The sequence below is a fragment of the Macaca nemestrina genome, chromosome X (genome assembly GCF_043159975.1).
Source record: "Macaca nemestrina isolate mMacNem1 chromosome X, mMacNem.hap1, whole genome shotgun sequence".
NCBI lineage: Eukaryota > Metazoa > Chordata > Mammalia > Primates > Cercopithecidae > Macaca > Macaca nemestrina.
The window spans coordinates 138,452,004-138,472,087 of NC_092145.1; the positions used below are offsets into that span (position 1 = coordinate 138,452,004).

Here is a 20,084-nt window from a genome sequence, read left to right on the forward strand (position 1 = left end):
CCTTCTGAAACTATTCCAAACAATAGAAACAGAGGGAATCCTCCCTAACTCATTTTATGAGGCCAGCATCATCCTGATACCAAAACCTGGCAGAGGCACAACAAAAAAAGAAAATTTCAGGCCAATATCCCTGATGAACATCGATGCAAAAATCCTCAATCAAATACTGGCAAACCAAATCCAGCAGCACACCAAAAAGCTTATCCACCATGATCAAGCTGGCTTCATACCTGGGATGCAAGGATGTTTTAACATATGCAAATCAATAAACATAATCCATCACATAAACAGAACCAATGACAAAAACCACACGATTATCTCAATAGATGCAGAAAAGGCCTTTGGCAAAATTCAACACCCCTTGATGCTAAAAACTCTCAGTAAACTGGGTATTGATGGAACGTATCTCAAAATAATAAGAGCTATTTATGACAAACTCACAGCCAATATCATACTGAATGGGCAAAAACTGGAAGCATTCCCTTTGAAAACCGGCATCAGACACGGATGCCCTCTCTCACCACTCCTATTCAACATAGTGTTGGAAGTTCTGGCCAGGGCAATCAGGCAAGAGAAAGAAATAAAGGGTATTCAGATAGCAAGAGAGGAAGTCAAATTGTCTCTGTTTGTGGACGACATGATTGTATATTAAGAAAACCCCATCGTCTCAGCCCAAAATCTCCTTAAGCTGATAAGCAACTTCAGCAAAGTCTCAGGATACAAAATCAATGTGCAAAAATCACAAGCATTCCTGTACACCAATAACAGACAAACAGAGCCAAATCATGAGTGAACTCCCATTCACAATTGCCACTAATAGAATAAAATACTTAGGAATACAACTTACAAGGGATGTGAAGGACCTCTTCAAGGAGAACTACAAACCACTGCTCAAGGAAATAAGAGAGAACACAAATGGAAAAACATTCCATGCTCACGGATAGGAAGAATCAATTATTGTGAAAATGGCCATACTTTCCAAAGTAATTTAGAGATTCAATGCTATCCCCATCAAGCTACCACTGACTTTCTTCACAGAATTCGAAAAAACTACGTTAAACTTCATAGGGAACCAAAAAGGGCCCATATAGCCAAGACAATCCTAAGCAAAAAGAACAAAGCTGGAGACATCACACTACTTCACTTTAAACTTTACTGCAAGGCTACAGTAACCAAAACAGCATGGTACTGGTACCAAAACAGATATATAGACCAACAGAACAGAACAGAGCCCTCAGAAATAACACCACACATCTACCACCATCTGATCTTTGACAAACCTGACACACATAAGCAATGTGGAAAATATTCCGTATTTAATAAATGGTGTTGGGAAAACTGGCTCACCATATGCAGAAAACTGAAACTGCATCCCTTCCTTATACCTTATACAAAAATTAACTCAAGATAGATTAAAGACTTAAACAAACATAAGACCTAAAGCCATAAAAATCCTAGAAGAAAACCTGGGCAATACCATTCAGAATAGAGGCTTGGGCAAAGACTTCATGTCCAAAACACCAAAAGCAATGGCAACAAAAGCCAAAATTGACAAATGGAATCTAATTAAACTAAAGAACTTCTGCACAGCCGAAGAAACTATCACTGGAGTGAAGAGGCAACCTACAGAATGGGAGAAATTTTTGCAATCTATCCATTTGACAAAGGGCTAATATCCAGAATCTACAAAGAACTGAAACAAATTTACAAGAAAAAAACGAACAACCCCATCAAAAAGTGGGCAAAGGATATGAACAGACACTTCTCAAAAGAAGACATTTATGCAGCCAACAAACATATGGAAAAATGCTCATTATCACTGGGCATTAGAGAAATGCAAATCAAAACCACTATGAGATACCACCTCAAGCCTATTAGAAAAGTCAGGAAACAACAGATGCTGGAGAGGATGTGGAGGAATAGGAGCGCTTTTACACTGTTGGTGGGAGTGTAAATTAGTTCAACCATTGTGGAAGACAGTATGGCAATTCCTCAAGGATCTAGAACCAGCAATCCCATTTGACCCAGCAATCCCATTACTGGGTATATACCCAAAGGATTTTAAATCATTCTACTGTAAAGATGCCATGTACCCGCATGTTTATGGCAGCACTGTTCACAATAGCAAAGACTTGGCACCAACCCAAATGTCCACCAATGACAGACTGGATAAAGAAAATATGGCACATATACACCATGGAATACTATGTAGCCGTAACAAAGAATGAGTTCATGTTCTTTGCAGGGACATGGATGAAGCTGGAAACCATCATTCTCAGCAAATGATCACAAAAACAGAAAACCAAACCCCGCGTGTTCTCACTCATGAGTGGTAGTTGAACAATGAAAACACATGGACACAGGGAGGGGAACATCACACACTAGGGCCTGTTGGAGGGTTGGGGGCTAGAAGAGGTATAGCATTAGGAGAAATACCTAATGTAGGTGACATACGTAATGTAGATGACGGGTTGATGGGTGCAGCAAACCACCATGGCACATGTATACCTATGTAATAAAACTGCACGTTCTGCATGTGTACCCCAAAACTTAAAGTATAATTTTTTAAAAAGTATGAAACATCTGGCTTCTGGAATACATGTTATAAAAATGAGGACAGATGCATCAAATAAGACCTAAGAATCCAGGCTTTCTAACCAGGAAAATCTAAATATAGGATGAGATGATAGAAACAGGAAGACTAAAAGGTAAGTCATGTTGTTGACTAGAGTTTGGTTGACATCAGGATGCTAAATAATAATTTATTTAGTGTTTTTATATTAGCTTTAAGAAATAAAAAGACCCCAGGCAAGCAAGAATCCTTTGACCAAAGTGAATTATAGAAGACTTGTGTGAGAATGAGCTTACTTAGCAGTGAAAGCAAAGACTTAGGAACAAAAGGTTGTACGATGAAAATTTTTGTCTAGCTTTGAGCAAAGACCTGTGTGAGAATGAGCTTACTTAGCAGTGAAAGCAAAGACTTAGGAACAAAAGGTTGTACTGATGAAAATTTTTGTCTAGCTTTGAGCATACACATACACATTTGCCCACTGTGAGGCCATTCATTAGAAAACCTTTATTGTCCTATCCCTGACTGAAGAGGTTGCCTGTATGTTTATGACATGAACCAGTGTAATAACTAATAAAGATTTGGCACTTGCCTCATTAGCCAGAGACTCAAACTCAGAATTGTGCTGTATTTCGTGCACATCTTCCTTTCAATTTCTGCTCCAAGAGCCTATTAAACTCACAAAAGAGTGACATGACTCTCCTTGCCTTTGTTCTTTTTCAGCTCTAAGGGTCTCTGCATATGCATTAGATAGTTGGGAACATGACCCTGAGGGTCCCCCACAGGCTGAGAGTGGTGGCATAAAGTCAGCAAATGAGGCAAAGGAGAAGCAATATAGGAAAGGGCAGGCCCATGAAAGCCAAAGAACAAGTTATTAGAAATGGTTACAAATAGTATCAAACACATTAAGAAGTCAAGATACATTGAGGAACTATCAAATGAATTACCGCAGGGCTAGTAACCCATTTGATTTAAAAAATACCAATACACCTTGATTCAATCAGTTAATTAATTATGTACTATAGAACATTAAGGAGGTGAGATTTACCCTAAAAATAATCAGCAAGATAAAACTTTTGCTAAAAATCAAAGTCATACCATTAAACTTTTTGAAATCTTTGATCAAGGGAGCAAATTCAAGTCCTGCATCTCATCCCTGATGCCCCTTCCTCAGTCTACTCACATGAGCATAACTCAGGAAGAAGAGCTGGTTGTTGGTGAATGTGATGCCTGGTAGAAGAGGTTCCTCAACTCCCTGCCTTCTGTCATTTATCCATTTCCTGTAAGCCTGGTGAGAGAAGAAGAGATGAGTCTCTGCAATGGTGGGTTTTTCTCTTTTCTCATCTAGCACAGGAATAGTAAATATCTACTCCTGCCACGTGCAAAATGCATCATGTCAAAATTTTCTTTAAGAAAAGAAACACCTGGAAACAAGTCCATGTCCTATTGCTTACCAGTGAGGCAGGTACACCTGCAGAAAGGCCTTATGCTCAATGTATACCAAAGCAGCTGGACCAAAGCGTTCAGATATTAAATAACTCTTGGGGAAATAAAGCTGTTCTTTCTCTTCCTACCAGGGGACAAACAAATCTAATACAATGGCAAGGCCCCTATGGCAATACATTTTGGGGTCTGCATATCACCTTTTTTCATTTTGACACATAAGAGAAAAACTATCATCTTCTAGTGCCCTCATTTTATAAAATAAAGTATATTTCAACTAGAATATAGGAAGGATATAACCGGGAATAACAGTCTGGTCATTAAATTGAATGCATTTAGCTTTATGAAATCTTTCTGCATTATCCTTATGCTTCTTATTTGACCACAAACTAATGGATGATGAAAACGTTATTAGGAACTATCACTTGGCCCAGTATATGAGAACCACTGCCCTCTGGTCATAATTTAGAAGTTTGATGTTTTCAGAGAAATTTATAGGAAGACTACAGAAACACCTGTACTCAGGAAAACAAATGAACCTAGCCCCAAGGAGATTGCCGTAGCATGCTTCGATCTGATGGTGAATGTATTTTCTAAAAGCTATTCTTTAAATACATGATTCTTAATAAATATTATTCTTTAGGGTGACTTTACACCCCAAAAAGAAAGAAATATAGTTCTATTTATATAATAGGGTCAACAGGGAGACACACTTCTATTTACAGAAATTCCATAATATCTAACTCCTCAAGAACATGGCTGTGGTATGAATTGAGGGACACCCATATGGTGTTTTATGGCTTGATTTTTAGAACCACAGCAAATGTAGCAACGCATACCCTAAAAGCTTCCCGCAGGCCTCCATTATCAGCAATATTTTCTCCCAGGGTCCTCTTCCCCTTGACCTAACAGAAAGAAAAAAGGAAAAAAAAAAAAAAATCAGTGTTTCATGCTCAACTATCATTCAGCAAGGGGCATGAGTATTATAGCAAGAAAAGTATCATATTTTAAAGAGAAAATCACATCCAATAAATCAGAGGTAGGCATAATATATTGTAAGATGGCACACTATCCTCAGCAAGGTGCTCCTGAATATAATACTTTCTATTTTATTATGCTACACACTTCTTTGTCACCTACCTCTTCATTCTAACCAATCTAGCCAGCTCCAGTAAAATGTTAACAATATTCTGAGTGACTCTGGTTTAATGGGAAAAAATAGGAATGTCAATACACAGGTTACTTTCTCTGATTAACTCATATAATTTCAGTATTCTTCTCATTGTGCCTGTGTTTCCAAAAATTTACCATCCACACTGGAACAAGATTTCATAGACCAACTATCATCATTTTACCTTCAGCAATTTCCATGAAAAATTAAAAGGAAAGTGGTTCTCCCAGGGAACAAAAATCAAACAGAAGGAGTACAGATCAGAAGGTTGAGGTCTGCAATATGTATGACAACCAGCCAAGCATGGTAAAGAAATTATTGCAAATATTCAAGATTGTTTCTTAAAACTTTAAATGAGCTAGGACAAAAATATTCTAAACTAATACAGCCCACAAGCCAAATCCAACCTGCTCCTTGTTTTTGTACAGGCTGCAAGGTAAGACTGGATTTTACCTACTTCAACAACTGGGGAAAAATCAAAAGAAGAAGAATATTTTGTGGCACATGAAAATTATATGAAATTCAAATTTTGGTGTTCCTAAATCAAGTTTTATTGGGACACAGTCATGCCCACTCATATATGTATTGTCTATAGTTGCTCTCTTGCTACAATGGCAGAATTAAATATTGTAACAAGACCATACACCCCACAAAGCCTAAATTTTTTACTATCTGGCCCTTTACAGAAAAGTCTTTCAACTCTTGTGTAATAGGCAGAATAACGGCCTCCCAAAGATGTCTGCATCCTAATCCCTGGAATCTGTGAATATGTTACCTTATTCACTGCAAAGAAAGATTCAAGCACAGAGGAATGGTCCCTACAAAATGAAGCTGGAAAAATAAAGCATGGCAAAGGAGACTTACATGAGGTGATTAAGTTAAGGATCTCGAGATGCAGACTTTATCCTGGATTGTCCAGGTGGACCCAGTGTAATTACAAAAGTCCTTACAAGAGGAAAAGGGAGGCAGGAGAGAGACTGTCAGAGTGATGCAACATGAGAAGACTCCACTGGCCATTGCTGGCTTTGAAAAAGGAAGGGGCCATGAGCTAAGGAATGTGGGCAGCCTCTAAAAGCTAGAAAAGGCAAGGAAACAGATACTCCCCTACAACCTCTAGAAAGGAATGTGGCCCTGCTGACACTTTGATTTTAGGCCATTGAGATCCATGTCAGACTTCTGACATACAGAACTGTATGCTAATAAATTAAATTTATGTTCTTTTAAGCTAGTAAGTTTATAGTAACTTGTTATAGCAAGCAGCAGAAAACTAACATATCTTGCTTGAAACTTTCAAGCCATGGATCTTACCAACTCTTTACTTTTTAGCTAGCCCAGTCACCCAGGTATCAAGCAATATCAAGGAATAAAAATAAATCTTTGGAAACTATTATTCACTGTAATCACTCAGGACCCTCCTAGCTTCAGTATACAAAAGCTATCATTCCTGCTTTATGTATATTCTTTGTTATCCACAATCCTATGAGGTAAGTGCTAATTACCACCATCCTTGCTCAACAAACGAGGATCTAAAGCTGAGTGTGTAGCAGATGTTGATATCCCACCAGATCCCCTTTTCTACCTAAACTGTACACCCATTCCCAAAACTGCTAACAGCCAGATCAACCTTAGCTTATGGGAGTCACCTCATCTGGAGACTGCTGGGAGGTTATAACCCACCTTCCAGTAATTGACTGATGTGCAATTTGAACAGCCCAGTACCTGGGCTGAACAATTTCTGTGGTGCACTTCGTGCTCCAGAATCCTCTGTGGAATCAGGGTGAGGCTCAACATTTCCTGAAACCAACAGGTTTCCCTCATTCCATTATAGGTTTTTCCTGAAACTACTTTCTGAATAAATCACTGACCTAGGCTGGGTGCGGTGGCTCACACCTGTAATCCCAGCACTTTGGGAGGCCGAGGTGTGCAGATTGCCTGAGGTCAGCGGTTCGAGACCAGCCTGGCCAACATGGGGAAACCCCATATCTACTGAAAATACAAAAATTAGCCAGGCATGGTGGCTGGCGCCCGTAATCCCAGCTACTGGGAAGGCTGAGGCAGAAGAATCGCTTGAACTAGGGAGGCAGAGGTTGCAGTGAACCGAGATCACATCACTGCACTCTAGCCTGGGTGACACAGCGAGACACTGTCTCAAAAAAATCAATGACCTAAGGAACCCCTTCTTGGGCTCTGCTTCTAGTGAACCTAAGTCAGAGTGATGAAGTAAACTGCTCGCTTGTCACTGGGATTCAAACCCAAGCAGTCTTCTGTCTCCAGAGCCTTTGCTTCCTAATATGCTACCTTCTCAAGTCCTAACTCCTCTTGGCTCTTGAAGATTAAATTTAATCTCCTTCCTTTTTACTCTGAGGTGTGTGTGTGTGTGTGTGTGTGTGTGTGTGTGTGTGTGTGTGTTGTGTGTGTGTGTGTTTTGAGACAGGCTCTCTCTCTCTGTCACCCAGACTAGAGTGCAGTGGTTTGATCACATCTCACTATAGGGTTCAAACAATTCTTCCACCTCAGCCTCCTGAGTAGCTGGGACTACAGGCATGCACCACTACACCCAGCTGATTTTTTTAAAAAATTTCTGTAGAGATGGGGTCTCCGTATGTTGCCCAGGCTGGTATCAAACTCCTTGGTTCAAGTGATCCTCCCACCTTGGCCTTCCAAAGCGTTTAGAATACAGGCATGAGTCACTATGCCCAGCCATTCAGTCTAAGCTTTATATCTAAAATAGAGCCTTTTGGAGCAGCCTCATCCTCTGGCTCCTTGAACTCTGCCTCAGTAGACCACATGGCCCTAGGTTGGACTCTCAAGACTCAACAGCTACAAAAAGGAACAACAACAACAAAAGACTCAACAGCTGCTGACAGTCTGCATCTGTAGTGCCCCATCTGAGCTCCCCCGAATTCATTACAAAGCAAGATTCAGGCACAAAGGAATGGCTCCTGTAAATGAAGCCAGAAAAATAAAGCATGGCCCTTATATCCACAAAGGAAGCCACCTACTCTCCTGTGGGAATGAAACTGAAGCTGTTTTCTGATGGTTAAGTGGATTTATGCTAAGACAGGCATGCCCTTTCTATCGTCCTTGTGACAAAGGTACACATTTGTCAGAATTAAGTTTCAATCTCTGACACTTTGGCCAAAATGAATGGTGAAGAGCAGTCCACCCACACATCACCCAGATATAAAATGAATTTAAAATAAGAACCCGAGCATGATATAGGGGAAGGAGTATGGACTTTGGAGTCGTACAGACATAAACTCTAATCTAGACTCTAACATGGGTTTTAATCTCTTTGAACCTCAGTTTAATTTCTTTGACCCTCATATGTAAAACCTGTACACTTAGTAATATCTGTATCTCTCAGGGCTAGTATGGGGATACGTTTGTTTCAATTAAAAGTTTCATCTTCGTGCCTGTATATAATAATCAAAAGGAAATATAAATTCCCTTCCCCCAAGAAAGCTGTTCTATTTTGGGGGGAGGGGGTTTAACCCAAAAATCTTTGGCTTTGTTTTTTCCTGGGATAAGGTACTAATGAGTATCTCACAAAGGATCAGGAATATTAACTATCTTTCATTGATCACTTGCTTTGTGTCAGGCTTTGTGCTAGTGTTTCGCATTGCTTTGCTCATTTAATTCTTACAACAAATCAATGAGTTCAGAAACACTGACCCATTTCACAGATGAAGATGCTGAGACTCAGGAACATTAAGTAACTTACCCAAGTTCATAAAACTAGTTGAACCTAGATTTGGACCCATATCTGACTCTAGAACCCTTTTCTGTATGCTTTTCTTGAAGCAACATATACTCCAGATAAATTTTCACAGTGTGAAAACCCCTGTACTATATAGAGATACACAGAAGCACCCATTTTAGGTCTTCACATGTCACAGTTGTAGATATTTTAAAAAATATAGGTAGAGAAATGGCTGTCCAGGACACTGATAAAAGTGCTAGACACCATTCAAGGATACTGACCCTGGTTTCTCTGCCTGAATGAGCAGTGGTCTCACTTGGGCTGAGCATGGTTTAAGAACCAGGAGAACCAAGTCAGTGTTTATAAACATTCCCTGTAAGAGAAGCACATGGATTTTTACCTAAATTCATCTACAAGTATAATAGATTTGAGGCATAGCAAGGATTGAGGTATTTTTCCAGCCCTAGCAATATATCAGGACAAAGTTCATGCCTGGTTAAGGGATGACCAGATTCTGATTCAGTAGGTATGGGGTAGGACTCAAGAATGTTCCCAGGGAAGACAGATGCTGTTGATCTTGTAAATACGCTTTGAGAACCAATGGTTTAAAGCAAGCTAATGTCCAAATGAGGAAAAATGAACCACAAGGTGCCCCCTTAGCCACAGTTGTACTCACATTTAAGCCAGCTTTCTTCCAATAATAGTTGCTATACTGGTTAATCATGCACTTTGTTTTTTCCTTAAACTTTTCTTCTGATTCAGTAGACCACCAAGGATCCAGGTTTCCATTTTTATCATATTTTCTACCTAGCAAAAAAAAAAAAAAAGTTCGAAGACATTTGTGTTATTTATGGAAAGTAAATTCATCTTCCCTTTCCCTCACCTCGACAAGCCTTCAAAAAACAGTCATAACAGCAGGGAACACTCTTCCTGAGATCAGCTCCTGCATTCTCTCCAATGTCACAGGTTAATTGTAAAAAGGGTGAAAAGGATAAAGACAATTGAGGAAGTGCTTTCCTTCTAAGGAACAAAGAGCACCTTAAAAATGAGATTCATCAATTTATTACATATACTAGTCTTATCCAATCTTGGATTCTGTGTCTTCACCTGATTTGACCCAAAATGTTCACTGGATTATGAAATAAAATGGCTTCATTCAGAAAGCCCATGGAGGCAATCAGAGCACTACTACCAGTGAAATTCCAAACGATCCATAGGAGTAGCCCCAGTGAGTCATCCATACTGTGCGATCATAGACCCTGACTCAGCCCTATAAGAACCTATTTCCTCCAAGTTGCCAGGAGCTGAAAGACACATAAAACCTCTGTTATGAATCATTCCACAGCCACTAGTGTGGATAGAAGACCCATTTGTCCTACTTAGACAAGGAAGATTGCTCTAAAAAGAAAACTTGGAATAAGAATGAAAATCTCCAAAACATAACGGGAAGAAAGATTATACATGCTTTCTTGCTATGTGCTCACTCTTCATTTTCTCTACATCCTTTGAAACAAAATTTGGATGCTGCTAGACTGTCTTCTATATTCAAGGTTACTATGAGAATCAGAGGCATCGTTTAAATTTAATTACACAGCTTACAAAAAAAGTCCCCTAAGTAAAGCTGTTAATTGGAACAATCCAAAACTCTTCAGCAAGGCTACCTACTACTAACACCACCCCCTGGGATAGTATGGAGTCACTGTCCTCTACCCACTAACCAACCAATCATTAAATAGGTACCGGGCACGTACTTATATGTGCAATGCACTGTTCTAAGCATTGGTTACAGAGTGAAATTGCCACCATTAGATTCAGTCCTTTGAGAAAGACTCCAGAAGTTCTCCAGAAGGTTCTGGGGAGGAACTGTACTTAAATTCCCTATCGAGAGGCCCAGAATGAAGAAAGGACTATTAGCTTTTATTTCTTAGCTAAGACTCTCATCTCAGATAACCCAAACACCCAAAGGCAGAAAGTCTAGCTCTGCAGAGTCAGATAACTACAAGTTAGCCACATTTTAACAGAAAAGGGAAGACCAGGGGAGAAAAAAATCTAGGTGATTAAGGAAGGGCTGGTGGGAGTACAGGAAGACTTTTCTAGAAGAGCCAGAGGGTCTCTGGCCCTGGGGTAGGCATCCAGGAAAGGATGTTGGAGATACTACAGGGATGGAAGAAAGAGGTCCCCTTCTATATAACGTTGCCTTAGGGCAGCTGGTTCCTGAGACTGCCTGTAAATCATTGTGTGGGTGTGGATGTGATAGTCATTTGCTACTAATCCATAAGTTTCAGAGATTTCATGTGGCTTTCCAATAATACTCCAAAGTTAAAGGAGAAGAGTGCTGATCAACAATGAGGAGGACTCTCAAAGGAAGCCATTTCTTTAGTTTATGTCATATTCTGCTTTTTCCTTTTGTTTAAATGTCATCAGGATACAAAGTATATCCTATTACATAGATTATTAGGAAAGTATAGACTTTAAAATAATCAGAATAGGCTGGGTGCGGTAGCTCACACCTGTAATCCCAGCACTTTGGGAAGCCTAGGTGGGCAGATCATGAGGTCAGGAGATCGAGACCATCCTAGCCAACATGGTGAAACCCTGTCTATACTAAAAATACAAAAAATCAGCTGGGCATAGTGGCACATGCCTGTAATCCCAGCTACTCGGGAGGCTGAGGCAGGAGAATCACTTGAACCTGGGAGGCTGAGGTTGCAGTGAGCCAAGCTTGCGCCACTGCACTCCAGCCTGGCGACAGAGCTAGACTCTGTCTCAATAAGGATAATAATAATAATCATCAGAATATAAGCCAGTATAGAGAAAAATAGAGAATAAGCATTGCATAATTTTCGAAATCGTAAAAGGGAATCAGTCAGACAAGCTCCAGAGTCCTAACTCAGCAAGTCCTAACTTGGCAGCATGTATAATCATCGTTGGAGCAGAGCTTGCTCCTCCAGGGAGAAAATCTCAAGACGATGAATAAATGACAAAGGGAGAAGCTATAAATCAGTCCCTGTAACTATTGTGGCAGCTACAGCAATCCTGATCTAAATGCAAAGCTAATTTTATTGAAATTACAAGGCTGCTTTTTAAAGTCTACCCCAATCACCAATGGGAACAATTGTTTATTTATTGCAAGCCATCACAGCAAGACACGAGGAAAAGTTTTCAATCAGCAATCATATTGCTTTGGATAATCTTCAAGCTATGATGCTGCTGCTATGCAAAGACAATCATAACAATTAACATCCATATAGTCAATATTATTACAAAAGCAGCAGCTTAGAAAATGAACCAGTACTTACCATTATTATCAAATCCATGTGTAAATTCATGTCCAACAATTACTCCTATAGCACCATAACTCAGAGATCTATGGCATAAATACATAATTTGGAGACAATTACAAGCATGAATCTCAGAGCATAATCCTTTAATTTTTTCAATGGAAAGCCAAGATAAACTGCTTTCTAGTCACCATGGTAATAACAATCTAATAACCATACCCAAAAGCTGTAAAAAATCTAAACATACCTTCCAATTGAAATAGACAAAGAAAATACAAATTCTAACATTGTCATTATGACCACATATGAACCATAGTGCCCTACTCTGTGAAATTAGGGATGTGAAAGATATGATTTCTGAAGTCCCTTTCAGCCTTAAGATTTCTATGATTTTATATCTGCTGTAGCTATATATTTATGAACACCTAAAACAGAGCAGAAAAGATCCTGTCAGTAAATATATAATTTATTTTTTACCTGGAAACTTGCTGAGAAGTCACTATAATCTTAGAAGTTAAATTGTTTTCCAAATGTAGTCATAAAAAAAGGAACAGAGTAGAGATTAAAAGGGATCACTCTATTTTCAAAGGTAGTCACGTTCCTCTTTCTGTTGTAGACAAGATGACAACTGAATAGCAAAGATTTGAAAAAGGTGCCACTTTATTTCTCTTCACCTCTGAAGAAGCATGTGGTAGATTATCTATAAAATGCACCACCAACAATTCTACCTACCCCTGAATGCACACATCCCCTCCTCCCATCAAGAGGCAATCTATTTCCCTCTGCTTAAATTTGGACTGGCCTTAGGGCTTGCTATGACCAATAGAATGCAGTGGAAGGGGTCAGGTATGACTTCTGGGTCTAGGCCTTAAGAAAGTAGCTTCCATTTTCCACCTTCTTGGAAGTCACTTGCAAAGAAGTTCAACTACCCAGCTAGAGGGAATGAGGCCAAATGAAGAAAGCGAGAAACCCCAGAAGTTGAGAGACTCCAAAGGAAGAGAGAGAGGCCCTGCCATGCCCCAGCCACAAGAGCCAGCCCAACCGGGGCACAGACAGGTGAGTGAAGTCGCCTTAGATCCTCCAGCCCTCCTTAAGTGACCCCAGCCAGCACCATACAAAGCAGAGACCAGCTGTCTCAACTCAGTCCTGCCCAATTACAGAATCATGAGCTAATAAATGGTTGCTTGGTGGTGCTTTGTTACATAGCAAAGCATATTAAGAATATATGAAGAAATCAATAATGAGGTTTCCATATATGTGCCTGGGATTTTCTCTCTCAAATATAAGTTCTATTGAGGCCACTCCCTTATCTACTTGTTCATTGGTAAATCCTCTATACTTTGTGCAGAGTAAGAAAGTAACAATGATTTAACTAATTGATTAGTTAACTTTACCATCTCATGCAAGTGACAGATCTATATGTATCTTAATTTAGTCATTTAACCTGTGGATGAGAATTACACACCACTTAGAATCCTTATTGTGAAGATTCTTCATGAGATTTGCAATAATGCTAAAAATATCTCACAGTTAGTTCCTGACATGCAACATCAAAGTCACCCAGCAAATAGATAGGACCCATAACTGGAAGGAATGGAAATTTTTTAAGTGGCATGTTATTACAGGACATAATGATCCTTACCATGCTAATTGTTTGTCTCAACTACACCCAAGGAAGTGGTGTAAGATTTAATTTTTCCCCTTGGTGGCAATTCTTTCCTTTGTTATTTCTTTCCCGTAAGGTAATTTGCATTTGAAAAAAAATGCTTCCTACTGTTTTTCCATCATTGCAAACCTTCATTAAAGAAGTAAGAGTGAAATTATGCATTTCAATCATAGAGCTATCATAGCAGTGTGGGACAAACTTGTAATTTTACATAGTGTTAATTTTTGAGGCAGTAGCTATCAGTGTGCAGATTGCAACATTTAGTTTTTCCAGGTCTCTCAGCTCTGAGAATAAGTACTTGGTCCTCTACAACCCTCAGTCAATGCTGTTGACTGGATGAATTGAAGGCATGAACAATGGAAGCTTATAGAAATTGCTGTGCAATGAATGTCCTTTAAGAGGGGCTGCTCCAACAAGCTTCCTATTTGCAAAAGGTAATAGAGAATTCAGAAAATGATTGAATCATTGTAAGTTTCAATTCTCAGTTACTTAATCACAATCCTTTGGACAAGAGACAAAGAAAAAGTAATTTTATATGACTAAGCCTGACAATAATAATATTTCATAATATTAGATTCACATCCTCTATTTTATCAATGAAGAGTATTTAAATTAGCATGTCATTGGCCAGGCGTGGTGGCTCACACCTGTAATCCCAGCACTCTGGGAGGCTGAGACGGGCGGATTACCTGGGGTCGGGAGTTCGAGACCAGCCTGACCAACATGGAGAAACCCCGTGTCTATTAAAAATACAAAATTAGCTGGGCATGGTGGTGCATGCCTGTAATCCCAGTTACTTGGGAGACTGAGGCAGGAGAATCGCTTGAACCCAGGAGGCAGAGGTTGCAGTGAGATCACGCCATTGCATTCCAGCCTGGGCAACAAGAGCAAAACTCCATCTCATAAATAAATAAATAAGCATAAAAAAATAAACTCTCCCTTTTAAAATGCAACCGTGACTGGCTGGCCAGAAACTGGAAGATTTCTTGCACTGAAGATCTAGTCTTGCAAAAATAAAATAGAGAAGGCACCACTTTTACTACCTACTCAGTTTCTCTTTTGTTCTTATTACTCAGTGGGTTTAACATATGCACACAGATTTGCTGTCAACAACAAAACAACTATACCGCTGTCTAGATTAACCATGAACTCACACTGTTATCAAGTAAGGGTTGCCCTATGCCTGAATCATAAATTCATAAAAATTTCTGAGTTGGAAACGGCTTAGAGGTCATCTACTCCAACTTCTTACTACAGAAATGGGTCCCCTCTTGAAAAACCCATTCAAATGGTTGGTCCAACTTCTTACTAGAGGAATGGGCCCCCTTTAGAAAAACCCATTCAAATGGTTATAATACTCTGCTTAGGTATTTCCAATGACCAAGAGCTCATCCCCTTCTAAGGTAACCCATTCCCTCTTTGGGCAGGTCTAAACATAATAGCTCTCCATAATGCTGATCTGAAATGTCTTTTCTATGGCTTCCATCTATTGGTCTAGTGTAGCCTCTAACTGAACACCTGCTGAATCTCCTGAATATAATAAGTCATTCTACCACCTTAACTTTCCTTCAAAAATATGCAGACAGTTATGAGGTTCCCCTTCAAGTGTTATTAAGTTCTTTCAACTCTTATTCTTCAGTCATGAATTCTAGATCAGCATTTCCCAAAACGCAGGGGAGTTTGGGAACCTCTACATTTCGAAGGATGGTTTACCAGAGTCTGGGAAGGGTGGTGGGGGGCTGGGGTCAGAAGTGGGGATGGTTAATGGGTACCAAAAAGGTAGTTGTATTAAACACATCTAAATAGGTTTCTTTCTTGCAGAGCTTCTAGGAAACTTTTATGGTGATAATTATTATGATTCCCCAGAACTGAGGGAAGGGGAGGATGACTTACCTCTCTTACTATTTCATGGAACACACACTTTGAGAAACATTGTCTTCAACTATTTACAGTCCTGATTCTTTCCTCTGGAAATAATTCAACTTGTTCATGCCTCATAATTGGACTCAACACTCAGGTGAGGACTAAGCTGAGCACTGTGAGCAGAAAGGATACCCACTCCCTTGTTTCTGGAGGCTATCCATTTATTAATACAGAATAGATGAACGTATGGGAAGCCATCTCACTGGACCGTGACTCTCATGTCTTTAGCATCTTCATATTCCCAATGCTGGGAACCCAAATGATACATAATAGCTATTCATTAAGTGGATGAGGACAAAGAAGTCTTTAGGAAAAAAAAATTCTCTTTCACACTCAAGTATTAGCTATGACCTAGCCTAAGGTACAAACAAATAGACACTAACATTAACTCCTATGTTTTGATGATCTTAGCTTTTATATCAGAAAATCATGCTCACAGACCCAATAAACAAATCACTTAATCAATAACTCCAAAAATCTAACCAGACTATTTCCTAATCTCCAGCTATATAATCACGGTAATAGAAGCTCAGTTAAATTGTCAACAATAAGCAGAATCAAAGAATTCTAGGACTTTTTTAGTTTGAAGGGAACTTAAAGAATATCCTAAACCTTTAATTTTTTAGAAATATATATATAATATAAATATATATTTATACTTATTTTATAAATATAAATATAAACTTATATTAAATTTATATATATTATATAAATATAAATTTATATTAAATTTTTATATATTATAGAAATATATATTATATATATTTCTAAACTTAAAAGCAGGGCAAATTGATTCCAAACATCTGAACATCAAAGAAAACTATGCAGCTGAGGTCTGGGATATTATTAATGGATTTGGTTAAATAAGAACCTGGAATTTTTATTTATTCTAACAATGGTGCTTCCCTGTAGTAAGCTTTATCGATGACTGCCCATGTCCTCTTAGCCCTATTTTTGAGCTCACCAATCTGACGGCCTTCAAATGTCAGCACCTGAAACTAGTTGCCTAAGGACTTTCTCCAGCCATTAGAGCCCTCTTGGCCTAGGATGGGCACTGCCAGGTACCCCTGGTAGGAGCACTCAATCAATGATGGAAGGTGAGTTGGAGGATAGATAAATACCCCAGCTCCCATGTGCCTGAGGTGGGATCACTCTGAAGCATGTTTTACAGTTCCCCAGCAAGACTGAGCTCCAGTTGCCCATGGTGATAACTGACTTTGTAACACACATGTGGTAGGTGGAATAATGGCCTACAAAAGATGTCCATATGCTAATCTTTGGAACCCGTGAATATGTTATGTTACACAATAAAGGGCAATTAAAGCTGCAGATGGAATTAAGGTTGCTAATCAGTTGACCTTAAAACAGGAAGATTATCCTGAATTATCTGAATGGTCCCAATGTAATCACAAAGGTCCTTATAAGTAGAAGGGAGAGACAGAAGATGAGAGTCAGAAGGACCCTCTTAGGTTATGTTTCTAAAGATAAATTCAATTATCTAACTTGCTCAAAACTTTCAATATTTTCTATTGCCTATTAGTATCCAAGCTCCTTACCTGACATGCAGAGCCCTCCAATATCAAACCTCAATCTTCTTTTCCACTACTTCCTTTCATGTACCATTTGGCTAGCCAAACTAGACTCTGCCATTATAGAAACACTTTTTCCTCCTTATCTCACATTGTTTCTTCTCTCTGGAATGGTTTTAGACTCATCCCATCAATTCAAATCCCAACAATCCTTCAATGTCCAAATACTGGTAGTATGAGTTAATGGGTAAGAGAATAAATGCATAAAAATGAAAGCCACCTATGTGCAAGTTGGCCTTCCTGTCCAGTCATACACCCTGGTAATAAGGATCAGAAAACAAATACCCAAAAAGAGTACAGCCGACCCATGCCAGATTCCACGGCATCTTTCTGCTGAATAACCACTGACTTTGTTTCTTCTGTCCTCTACCAAAGCAACATGTTCTTCCTAATTGGTAACTGGTTTCTTTACTCATTTACTCACCGAGGATATTCTGTTCCCCAAAAGAAAGGCTTCTGGAGCTCTCCTGCTGGAAATCCTATGAGAAAGAAAAAATGTTAAGAGATATAGAGAGAGTGATTCAATGATGAGTACCTGGTTCTAGCTATAACTTTGAGGTTTCAAAGACCCATCTCAAAGGCACTCCTCCTGGCACTGGGAGCACTCTAAGAGACCTAGCTGTCTCAGTGATATCAATTCAACTGAGTTTGAAATAAGTGTATTAAATGGTTTCAGGGAAACTATTTTGCACTGGTACACTATTGGCAACATCCAGCCTGCTGTGAGCTGGGCTCCTTCATACATGGCATGCTAATGAGGCTTCAGGCTTTCCAGCAGCTTTGCCTGATACAGAAAGGGCTGGCTCTGTGGGCGTGCAACCTGTGTAGTCACACAGGCCCCACACAGAGAAGGGTTCTGCACTTAATGTAATCCTCTCCTGCCAGTGTCTTGAAATTCATAACTATTTTATCTTTGAACTTGTATTTTTTTAGTGGAGCCTGAGGAGACAATGGAACATGTGTGTGTGAGCAGAGAAAATGTGCACAATATGTGTCTGCTGTTCCTAGGAGCCCCATTTTCACACAGCATTCACAATGCCCCAGGAGCACAGGACTCCATCAGGCCCACAGTGCGTAGGAGTTTAGTGAGATGCCAAACAAATACAAGGTAAATATGATACATCTAGAACTGAGTAAGCTCTGATAGGCCTAAGAGGCCATACTTTTCATTCGAACCAGAATTTGCTTCAATGACCAAAAGAAGGTTAGTGGCATTCTAAGAAACATGAATGTCCAAGGAATCCTGTCATAACCTTTCTTATACCTGTTACTTCCCTGTATTGGCCAAACACCTACACTGAAAATGATGACATAAAAGGACAGAGAAAGGGTGAATTATATGGTTTGGCTGTGTCCCCACTCAAATCTCACCTTGAATTGTCATAATCCCCATGTGTCAAGGGTGGGGCCAGGTGGAGATAACTGAATCATGGGAGTGGTTTCCCCCATACTGTTCTCATGGTAGTGAATAAGTCTCATGAGATCCAGTAGTTTTATATAGGGGAGTTCCCCTGCACAAGTTCTCTTGCCTGCCGCCATGTAAGACATGACTTTGCTCCTCTTTTATCTTCCACAATAATTGTGAGGCCTCTTCAGCCATGTGGAACTGTAAGCCCATTAAACATCTTTCCTTTATAAATTACCCAGTCTCAGGTATGTCTTTATTAGCAGTGGGTGGGAGAACAGACTTATACAATAACCTATAGTTTCTTTTCCTTTGAGTCCTTCCTTACTCATCAGTAAACCAAAGGTAGAGAGTATTGGTAGAATGAACATGTATTAAGAAGTGAAATAAAAAGTTGAGTTTTGTTCAGCATTTCCTCCATGCTGGTAAGAACAAAACACCTATGCACAAACAAGCTACAAAATACAAACTGTGTAATTTTGGTGATTCCACGTACAAGTTAAATGCTTTTATGTTTGCATTTAAAACTGACATTGCACAATATTGAGATGAAAAGTAACACTCATGCTAATGACTTAAATCTTTAATTTTTCTTATAATAGCATTGAATAGCAAATAAAACAATACCATGACAAGTTGAAAGACAAAAGCCATGAAAGATAGGGCAAGGCTTTATATTTTAGCACCCTCAATTGCATTTTTTCCTGCTTTTGGAACAAGAGGCCCCACATTTTTATTTTGCACTGGGCTTCCCAAATTATGTACCTGACATTGAGTGCAGATGAGTGAGAGACATGCTTTGCTTTGGCCTTGCAACTCACCACTAAATTTTGCACCCTGGGTTGATCCTAGGAACTGTACTTACAAGTCATCACAGCTGATAGAGCAAAGAATCATGACCAGAGAGAGAGAGAGAAGCCTTCTGTAGTGTCCTTCACTGCTCCAGAGCAACTGTTCTAGGCCCTATGAGACTGAAAGCTCTTTTATAAGTCAAAATGTTCTTCCTCCCTCTTCTTTTTTTCTCTCTCTCCTCCATTTTCTCTCTCTCCTCCAAACTTTTTTTCTCTCTCTCCATTTCTCCACACATGAGGAGAAACGAGGACAGGAAAGCAAGTCCTTAATTTAGAAGGGAAATGGTGGTTCTATATAACCCTCATATATATTCTTTATATTTTATTAATAATATCATAGTTTGTGATTTCAAGGTGCAAAAGCCTTATTGCAAAACAGGGATTGTTCCGGCTACTAGTTCTCTGCCATTTTCACATAAAGGAAAATGCATCTAATATTATTTTGAAGCGGCAACATCATAATAATATTCATAATTTCTACAT

General features: G+C 39.3%; 1 protein-coding gene across 2 annotated transcripts in view; it reads right to left on the bottom strand.

The window, feature by feature from the left end:
- LOC105478221 (phosphate regulating endopeptidase X-linked) overlaps positions 1-20,084 on the bottom strand; it is a 222,883-nt gene that overhangs the window by 15,968 nt on the left and 186,831 nt on the right. For both annotated transcript variants that reach the window (XM_011735347.3, XM_011735348.3), the window contains exons 16-20: positions 17,770-17,824; positions 12,186-12,253; positions 9,563-9,693; positions 4,852-4,917; positions 3,753-3,857 (exon numbers count right to left, since the gene is read on the bottom strand). In XM_011735347.3, the coding sequence (XP_011733649.1) occupies positions 3,753-3,857; positions 4,852-4,917; positions 9,563-9,693; positions 12,186-12,253; positions 17,770-17,824 (425 nt within the window). The remainder of the gene's footprint in view (positions 1-3,752; positions 3,858-4,851; positions 4,918-9,562; positions 9,694-12,185; positions 12,254-17,769; positions 17,825-20,084) is intronic.